The sequence below is a fragment of the Protobothrops mucrosquamatus genome, unplaced genomic scaffold, assembly GCF_001527695.2.
Source record: "Protobothrops mucrosquamatus isolate PMUCROS unplaced genomic scaffold, P.Mucros_1.0 scaffold_82, whole genome shotgun sequence".
NCBI lineage: Eukaryota > Metazoa > Chordata > Lepidosauria > Squamata > Viperidae > Protobothrops > Protobothrops mucrosquamatus.
In genome coordinates, this window is record NW_015386158.1 from 187,981 (window position 1) to 198,748 (window position 10,768).

Consider the following 10,768-nt stretch of genomic DNA (forward strand, 5'->3'; position numbering starts at 1 on the left):
CTTGTAATAATCCCTTAAGCCTGACATTGTAAATATTTCCCAAAGACTAAAAAGCAATGCTTCCTTATACAGATGGACAGTGTATAAAATAAGAGCATTAATCCGGTAAGAACATTAAATACAATTGAAATGAACAATGAAAATCAAACAAATATATGAAAAACTTACTTTTTCATAACTTTCTGATTGCTTCTTGTAATAACCTGATCTTTTTACTCCTTTGTTTTATGCATGGTTTAATCTATTTCTTGAATGGATTCAGCATAATCCAGTCTAAATTAAGCACGTTTATGTCCTTATGAATTCATCTGAGAGTTAAGCAGATGGATGCTCTAATTGCTTTATATGAAAAAAGGGATTTAGATTTTCTTGTTGTGACTGTGCTTTTGTGAGCACTGAACCCGCATTACCACAAGAAATATTTATTTATCCAAACTTCACTGATAGAAGGTTTGTTGCAGCTCCTTAGGTAAAGTATAGTAAAATGTAATAGAATGATTAAAAAACAAATTCGTAGAAAAAAACCCCAGTGCGTTGAAATAAAAAGTTCTTATCACACACTTTTTTGTGTTTCAGTTGTGCGTGAGATTATTTCAGTTCAATTCATAATTTCATTTTATTTCTCTCATCTTTATTGGTTGTTGCAGCCAGCTGATGCAGTTGAGCTGCCTCCTTGTTTTTGTTTCTTACGCCGTTTGTTGAGGAGTCGATTGTTGGATATTTTCAAATCTTTAATTTTTACCTGATCATAGTCTACTCTCATGGTTGCCAAAGCGCTAGTCATTTCCTCCTAAAATACACAAGAAGTAATAGTGAAATTTAAAGGAAAAAAAGTCCCATCTTCTGTTATTATCTACAGAAGGAAGGATCTCAGCCAAGAGTAACAACTATAGAGTTTCCCCCAGAAAAGTTATATACCAGATGTAGTAGATCATAATGAATAAAAAATTTATATGTAGGATTAAATATCACATATTAGTGAATCCTATAAGGAACATTCAGCAAAGTAATATATTTTTAATGCTGTCCATGTGTATCTGGAATTTAATGTTTTCCTATGTCAAAGACAACCTGGCATTGGAAAACTTCCAGAAAACACTTGTGACAGAGTGAAGTGGGTACTGAAAGTCCAAAACATCTGAAAGACCAAGCTACCTATTCTTGTTGGATCTGAGTGAATCACGGTGGATACCTCACAAGTGATATACATGCTTTTGTTGTAGCCCCCCCCCCAGAACTTTTGGACAAACATCAACGGTACAATTTTTCCATTATTTTCCAAAGAACAGAAGATTTTTTTTAAAGAGTATAAGTATTTAGACAGATCTAGCACATTTATTTAAAAAAAAACAAAAACCTCCAAACTTCCTTGAAAAAGCATACTAAAGAAAAATTAAAGTAAAACTCCTGGCTTTTAGCCACTGCGGGCCTATTTTTGCTAAAGTTTATATAAAAAAATAAACACCCACCCTACCACTAAACCCTGCTTGTCCTTCTGTGCCTAACTAGTAATTCTCTCAATCAATTATCTGCATATGTTTTAGCAACCATTGTGCAAAAAAAATAATGAGTTGAAGGTATGTTCACGCTACTTGGGGTTATAAACAATTGGAGAGAACATCATTTTTTCAACTATCCATAAAAAGAAGCATCTCCACCCAACTCAACACATTGTGTTTGCAATGGAAGTGAAGTAGGGTCACCAGAAACAGAAGAACGTCCTGAGCCCATCACACTTCTCCCCAACCACCGTGGTGGTACCTAACGATTCTTTTCGTTTAGTTGTCTCTACTAAAGAACACTGTCTGCCAACTGTGTGATTGGTAATTGACAAGAATTTTTTTCTTCAGCACAAATTTTACATCTTTGAAGTCTTCTAAGCTATGTGAGAAAGAGTGTAGGCGGCTGCATTTTGGGAGACAGTCGTATTTTTCATAATCACAAAATTGCATAACTTCCAAAAGAATATGGCAATTAACTTCCTAAAAACTGGAGGAGAAAAACACATTTGAGCTCCTCCTGCTTCCCCCAGGAAACAGGAGGATAGGCTTGCAGCAGCAGGGAAAAGTACAACATATATCCCCTTCTGCTTCTCAGCTTCCAGATAGACCTTTTCCCCAAAGTAAATCTCACACCTCATAATAAGGCTCAAAACCGTATTGTTCGTAACATAATTTAGTTTTGCCTTCTATCTCAGTATGAAATTCTGCAGCTCTTAACATCAAGGTCCCATTCTCCTTTTTTAAATGTTTTTATTTATAGGCCACATAACTGAATGAGAACTGGAACTGTCAGGAAGATAAGTTTTAAAAACAAAGCTCTTATCATAGCTACACTTACATTTTAGTTTGTAAATTCTGCTTACAATGAGGTTGACCCAACACTTGAATCAAAGGCTAAGCCTACACTTTTTCTTGATCAACTGACATCTCTATGTCCAAATTAACCAGTTCTGCACTATGACTTATGTCAGTGTTTCCACATGTGGTTCGATCTAGGTTTCTGGCTCAGAGGAATGGCAGATGCTAGAACAGTTTCTTGACATAGAAACAGAGACATAAAAATTCTAAGACTCTCCAGAACTGTTTATATTATAAATTTAAAATTTAAAACTTGATACTTCACTTTTGACTTTGGTGACTGGAAGGAAAGCAGGACTTTCTCCTCTTAGACAGGCTCAACTCATTTATCTGCTTAACTTTGAGGCCTTCTTATTGAGACTGAGATTCCTTTTCAGCCTACATTCCCTTTGGGCTGAGAGAAATGATAGCTCTCTACTCAAACCATTTGCTCTATGTAGCACTCAAATTGCTCTCCTGAACTTTGTCCCTTTTAAGAGAAAGAGTACACAAGGCATTTAATCTCTTTAGACTGATTTTCTTTAGCAAGGATATAAATACATTTTTATAGCAGCTATCTGAAGTTCACTGATAGATGTGAGAATCCAATACAGAAAATGTTGGTGTCTTTTGCCTGGCAGAATGCAGATGGAAAACTCATAGCTTCAGCAACAGCTTGCTCTCTTCCACTCCCAGAGCCTTTTAGTTAGCTGGCATCTCCATCAGAAACAACTCTGGTGTGATTTTCTAAGAGAGCTGTGCTTAAGCCTCCCCCTTCCCTATCTTGAGTTTTCCCAGTCCTCTGCCAAAAACTGAGAACGCCCTCAACGCAGGAGGTCTCTATTCATATCAACACTGTGTAGCACGATGGTGCCTCGGAGGTCTAATAATAAGTCCTACGTTGATGAGGTAATGTAACTTTTTATAAATGAGAGAAAGAGAATGTGTGCACTGCAATGAAAGCTAAATCTAGCTGAGAGCAGTTGGGTTGGGGGTGTAATGTCCTTGACTGCCACTCACAGAGAGGTTTTTTCCCTCTACCCTCCAAGCGTTCCCTCATAGTGATGGAGAAATTATATTTTTTTTTATAGATAGAGCCTTAGTTCAATTAGTAATATGCTAAATCTTCTCAGCAGGCTGCCTAGAACCCACATCAAGACACAGGCAGACCATCATGCAGGACTCACATTAATCCAGGGATGATTCATAAATTGAGAAATGGTCATTCTCTCTGTTGGGTCAGTTTTCAGCAATAAACGAATTAGCTGCTTGGCTAAAAAAAAAATACAAACAGAAACATAACTTAGGCAATAAGAGCTTGTAAAATTATACAAGAAAAAGATTGTAGAATATTCATGCACTCTAGTCGCTTTTCCTCTTCTGTCAAATTAGAAAAAATGGCACCTATAACTATCTGTAGAATGAATATGTCATATTCATATTCTTATATTTAAGAACTGCTTATCCTTTCCCATTTATATCCTGCCTTTCACCCAGAAGCACAAGACCATGCATAGCAATTTCCTCTCTAAAGTTAGCAGCCATGATAAGATATATTACTGGTACCAAATGAATCTTCATAGCTTATTATAGTTTCTAAATGTTTTTAATAATGATATTGTTTTACTAATTATTAATTTAACTGTTTTTAGCCTTGTGATACACCTCCTTGAGCTATTTGTTTGTGAGAAGGCCATATACATTTGACAAATAAAATAAATTTGACAAATATATCCAGTTCTCCTCAGTTTTAAATCAATACCCTAACTGCTGCAATATTTTAATTCTTCAGGGAGGAGAGAAATGTGAAAGGGGGGGGACATGATGTGGAATTAGAGAGCTCTATAAACTGAAATCATTGGATCACCCTCCTCCAATCTGGTACTCTAAATCAGTTCTCTGATTTCTTTAAGCTATGATAGGATATCTATGACTCTCCAAGTGTTGTGGGACTTCAGTTTCAGACAGCATAACCAATATCCGAAAGGCCAAAGATTCCTTACTCCCGAATGAACCATTTTCCATTGGTTGAGGAGACATGTCATCCACTGCTGCCAAGCCTGGAACAGTTCAGAAATTTGGCACTCAAAAGATGACTAGATTTGCTAGCCCAGATGAGGCAAACTTGGCTCCAAGCAGGAAAAATCATCTCAGGATGATGCATTTTTGAGCAATTTACAAATTTTGAACATGTCTGTATAATATTATTTATTATATGGAATCTCACATCTGGAAGTAGCAACTGTTGTCAATAATCTAGTACTAAGCTAGAGGTAAGCAGGCTGTGGTATCCCAGATATTACTGAGCTCTTAATTCTTAGCATCCTAAAAAGCATGAGAAATAGTGATGGTTGCTGGTAGTGGTCAGACAGACAGCAATTTCTGGAATGCCATATATTGCCTATTCCTGCTCTAGACAAACATACTAATTACAAAGAAAACCAGCTAATTACAAAGAAAACCAGACATTAAGAGGCATACTGGTGGAGCAATAGAATATTTGTTACCCGGAATACATTTTTGCTTATATTCTACTGGCCCAGTACATCTACATTTCTCTCTAATATTAAAATAAGATTGGAAGAAATGGCATTTAATTCAATTTGTCTATTATTATTTTTTTTGGTTTCTGACCATTATTTTTACAACATTTATGAGTTAGGTATGTGCATTCATGAAATTTGCCAAATTTTATTTGTTTGTTTGTTTGCATCTCTCCTTTATTATTTGTACAAATAACTCTAAGGGGCAAACATATCCAACCCACATTTTTTTCCTATTTTGTCCACAATAACAACCCTGAGAGGTGAGTTGGGCTGAGAGAGAGTGACCGGCCCAAGGTCACACAGCTGGCTTTCATGGCTAAGGCAGGATTGGAACTCACAGTCTCCAGCTTTCTAAGTCTGATGCTTTAACCACCAGACAGTCTTGTATCTTGAAGGTCTGTGTGAGCACATATGTTACCCAACTAAAAGTTGCAATTTTTTAAAACTCATCAGTGATGCGGTTTTAAATGGAGACATACACAACACTCATTTACCTTCGTCAGATACCTCTGCCCATTCAGGATTTGGAAATCCATACTGCCCCATCCGAATTCTTCTTTTCATTCCTGGGGAAATGGCTTGGCCAGTATTGGAATAGAATGGAGGGAACCCACACAAACTGCAAAAGAAGGACAAATACAGATGAGCTTCTGGTAACTAGAAGATTACTATATATGGTCCCATGTAGAGTCACAGATGAGCTGCTGAGTCTTCTGACAGAATGAGTAATGATCCAGTGACTAATTTTTCTGATTTATTAGTGGCATTAGGATATTGAGCTAATGTGTGACATATCAGAATTCTGACTTGTTATTTAAATTTTACACTTACAGAATATACATGATGACACCAAGAGACCACATATCACAGGATTTGTCATATTTCTCTGGACCAAGTACTTCTGGGGCTGAAGAAGAGAACAAAAGAATTGTGAATGTTAGTTTTTCAGATGTTGGTTATGCACTAACTTATATTTATTCTTTCCTTATTATTAAATAAGCAGTTGGTATATAATTGAATGTAGGTACTTAAATCTAATCTAATCAACAGTAACAAATACTTTATATAATTTACTTATATAAACTAGTGTACATGAGCATATATGGGGAGTGTCAGAAACAGACATCCCAAATTTTATTTCGAGTGTCACCAGCAATATGAAACTGATTATCCATAGTAAATCTAGAACAGTGAGCTGTTTTGCTTTGCTTGCATGATCTCAGCTTGTACCATCCTTCCAGTACATAACATACATAACGAAAGGAGGAAGCTTGAGAGTTCACAAGGTTAATACTGTATGGAACAAAACTGTGGCTGAACCTGGATGTTCTGCTTCGGATACCACGGAGCCTCTTCCCTTGTTACCTTCTGGGAAGAGGCTCCGTGGTATCCGAAGCAGAACATCCAGATTCAGCCACAGTTTTGTTCCATACAGTATTAACCTTGTGAACTCTCAAGCTTCCTCTTTCCGTTATGTATTCAAGACAGACAGTGATTAATATTTATATGTTACTTATATGTAAGGGTGTAGGTCAGGGGTAGGCAACCGTGGCTCTTTTATGACTCGTGGACTTCAACTCCCAAAATTCCTGAGCCAGCATGGCTCAGCTTGGAAACCTCTCCCTTTCCCCTCAGCATGGCTGGCTCAGGAATTCTGGGAGTTGAAGTCCACGAGTCATAAAAGAGCCAAGGTTGCCTACCCCTGGTGTAGGTCTATACATATGTTGTATATAGTATGTTTTAAATGTGTGTTATGTATGTGTACACTTGAGAGCAAGCAACTAAATTTCATTTTTAATGTGTGCCGTTGTGCCCACAGGAAAAAACGACAATAAAGGTTATCTAAATCTAAATCAGTATAATTTGTCAGTTGTTACAGGGACGTTTTTTTTTTGCCTACAAATCCCACAAAACACCAATTTGCACACTACATTGCTTGCTGAGGTCCAATACTGACAATGGAAATTAACTCAGCCTGTTGTGACTATGCAAAGGGCCCATTTTCCTCTAATCCTGGATTGGTGTCTTTGGATTTGATCTCTGACTGTTTTGGTATACTATATATACTATAGTACAGGGGTCTCTGGCACAGTATGCCAGAAACTGCTCCGCACAAACAAGCAAAACCCCATTTGCTGGATGCAGGCAGCACACGAAACCACACCCCCTCTGGTCCATGGAAAAATCTCTCTCCACGGAACCTGCTGCCCAAAAGTTTGGGAACCTCTGCTATAGTATGCTTTAATATAATTGCATGCAGTGCTTTTTTTGTAAAAAAAAAAAAAAAAGTGCCGGAACTCAAACACGTCATACAACCCGCCTTGCCTACCCTACAAGGTTCCATCCCAAAAAGGTGCCGGAACTCCGTTCTGGGCGTTCTATGACAAAAAAAGCCCTGATTGCATATATCCATAGGTTAGAACTCAACTGTCTAGTAACTGACTTTTTACTTCTAACAGCAAGAGTTGAGTGCATTTATGAAAGTGTAATAATTTCTTGATTTCCAGAATGAATAAATCAGAAGATAGGAAAAAAGCCAAACTTACCTACATAGTAAGGAGTGTAACAAGGAGTCTGCAGTGCGTTCTGTATGGTTGTCTCTTTAGCAAACCCAAAATCTGTGAGCTTAAGCACTGATTCTTTCTCTTTGGATGTATAAAGAAGGTTTTCTGGCTGGAATTGTATATATAAAAAAGGAATACAAATAAAGATTAACAGGATATTTTCTTGGTACTAATCTCTTCTGAATTTTTAATTATGTTTGGTTTGTAGCTAGAACCAAGTTTACTTTTAAATATCAGTACATTTTAATATTGCGGCCAGTTTTAAACTGATTAGGCCTTCTTTATCCCTTATTTAAATGGACTGACTTTTAAAAGATACTTGGATTCCTGCACCAGAGTGTGACTTAAATGTTTGGTTCAAACTGCTCCTCTCAGTGTCAAAACAGGCCTATGCAATCAACTGTTTACATGTGTAACTACATGTGTAAACACGTTCAGTTCTCACCTTGACATCTCTATGAGCTATGTTCATTCCATGAAGATGTTGGATAGCTGTTCCAATGTCTCTCATTATTTCGGAGGCTTCTAGAAATGTTATTTTATAGAAAGGTCACATTAGCATTCTTGTGGTATCTTAGAAATATACAGTGTTTCTAACTACAGTAGCAACCAGCTTGCTTATGTCAGGGAAAAATAATAAAATTAGCACTAAGACTTGTGTTTTGCTTTGAGAATGACAATCGTTAATTAATTTATTTCTGTTTCTCAGTCCTTTGGTTAAAAAGGCAACAATACCATTGACATGAAATTTTGTACATTACATACCCGCAATACACTGAACAATTTTTTTTAAATTACTAAACAAACACCTTTTGTGTATGTTGAAATAAATATTATTTATTAAATATTATTTTGAAATAAACAGCAGTATTTGGCGAAGCTTCAATCTATAATGTGAAAGCCTCATTATTTAAATTTGGATGGTTTTTCATTAAAAACAATGCACATGTCCCCAGTGAAATTTATATTTCTGTGAGTTTTCAGGCATTTAGAAATAAAAATAATCAGACGTTCTACAGCAGTTTTGAAAAAGTTAACCAATTTTAATTCGATTAGAATGTCTTTAAAATAGTAAGAATGAAGAGTTTATCTAAATTCTAACTTCCAAAAATGTGTTCATAAAAGCTCCTTGATGTTCTACCTTTTTCTGTGAAAGCTTGGTCTCCTCGCTCCTGGATTCGAGTGAAGAGTTCCCCTCCCTCCATGCTGTGAACAAGACACAGATGATTCAAAGTGCAAGCACAGAAGGGCGCTTAGTTTCAGTTTTTACGGGTAATACTATTTCTCCATTTCATATGCGTTTCTCGAACCAATCTGACATAGCAGCCAAAGCTGTTGCTCTAACCCAGGGGTAGGCAACCTTGGCTCTTTTATGACTCGTGGACTTCAACTCCCAGAATTCCTGAGCCAGCTTGGCTGGCTCAGGAATTCTGGGAGTTGAAGTCCACGGGTCATAAAAGAGCCAAGGTTGCCGACCCCTGCTCTAGCCTTGCAGCACTCATAAAGATCTCGATCATGTTGCGACCTGTTTAAACATTGCTTAAATATTTCTAAAGGACTTGCTGTGCTTGTGTGCTTTTGCAGCCTCTGGATCGCCTGCTTCTGATTGATCCAGTTTTCCTGCTTACAAAGAAGGTCCCTGGCTATCTGGAAAGTATGTCTTCCACTCTAGCCTTTTACAGGCATGTCAAATTACTAAGAATATTCTCATGATATCATCCAGGAACTACGTTTAGATGCCAAAGCATTTGGGAAAGTTGCAGAGCAGTTGGGGCTGCTCTACAACTTTCTTCCCTTGAAGCATAAAACAAAGGTGATTCTTCTCAAGCTCTGTACACCAAACTACACCTTGTCTGTACCTGCCCATTCTTTAAAAAATACTGCAGAAGAGGGTGGTACTACCAATCCCTGGCCTACTGCCATGTCCTTTATATATAATTTCCTATCCAATGTACAACAATGCACAAAGGAAGTCTCTTTGCAGTGGGAGGAGATGGAAGAGTATGGCCAAGAAGGTGGGCAGAAAAAAAAATAAATTTCCATGGCTGGAAGACCTTAATTTGGACTACTGTAATACTATGTTTATTTATCCACTAGTTACATTCTACAAGTAACAACGTATGCCCTCCAGTAATGGCTAACCATAATTCCCAGAATGTATCTTCATGGGCTATGATTCATTGAAGTACTAGGAAATAAAGTTCAGTATCTGGAGTCACACAGTTGTCTGCTCTATATCTCATAAATATTTTTAAATATGTTATTTGTCGTGCATGCAGACTACTTAAACCCTGCTGTCTTTAATGGGATTTTAAATGTTTAGCAGCAAGACCATTGCTGCAATAAATTACCTACTTGTGACTGGATGACTGTAAATTGCTGCTCATCCCTGTGCCTCCCTGATATATTTGATAACAAAGAAAACAAATGCACACAGAATGAGTTTCAGAGCTTGATGTTTAATATACATGCGAGTTTTTCAGAGAAAGCTGAATCACCAGCATAATTACTTGACCATACTGGAAATGAGCACAATAGACAGTACTGCAGGATGGCTAAAATTAATTTCTCTAGTTTTGATGCTATCAGAATTCTGGAAAAAATAAAACAGCAACAGCAAATGAAAGGTTGGAGAGTATTTGAAGAGAAATATAAAATTGGCCCAGTATAGATTCTACAAAGAAAACTCTTAGAGAGGAAAAGCATAATCTGAGCAGATGCATAGAAAGTTCAGAAAAAGATACAGAAGTCTTAGAACTGGGATGAAAGAAATTTGATTTGCCTCTGTCTCTCACTGATTCTGACTTGACCCTGATCTTTTCCTCCATACCAGTTCTTTTCATAGTTAGGATGAATGAGAATAGCTACAAATTCCTTTGAATATACTCCAGTCTTCTGCAACTTTTCCAACTTCTGGACAGTCTGCCAGGACAGCCAGCCAATAGTATCAACTATATTAATTTGTTCACCATCTCTCATCATATCTATACAAGACTTTTCAGAAAATATATAGATTTCTCTCTAGAGCAGGGTGTCAAACTGCCGGCCCGTGGGCCGGTTGCATCATATGGAGGCCGCGCCCACCCCAGTTCCGGCAATGCAAAAAAAAAGTCTCAATACGTCACGATGTGTCATGTGACGTGACGAGTTTGACACCCATGCTCTATAGCAGGGCTTTTCAACCTTTTTACCGATTGTACCACTTTTAGGATTCGAGTACCACCTAGCAAGGTGTCAAAAACTTGATGACCCCCCAAAAAACCTGTTCAAAGTTGCAATTGCACTGAAATGACTTATGACCATTTTCACACTTATGACC

General features: G+C 37.3%; 1 protein-coding gene across 1 annotated transcript; it reads right to left on the bottom strand.

Annotated features, from left to right (window-relative positions):
• Positions 1-602: 602 nt before the first annotated feature.
• On the bottom strand, positions 603-10,431 carry LOC107285863 (MAP kinase-activated protein kinase 3-like). The gene is made up of 8 exons (XM_015814127.1): positions 10,280-10,431; positions 8,591-8,655; positions 7,895-7,974; positions 7,432-7,558; positions 5,717-5,792; positions 5,380-5,504; positions 3,527-3,612; positions 603-790 (listed from the first exon to the last, which is right to left on the bottom strand). The coding sequence occupies exons 1-8, from the start codon at positions 10,429-10,431 to the stop codon at positions 632-634; spliced, it is 870 nt and encodes a 289-aa protein (XP_015669613.1). The 3' UTR covers positions 603-631.
• Between the last annotated feature and the right edge of the window lie 337 nt (positions 10,432-10,768).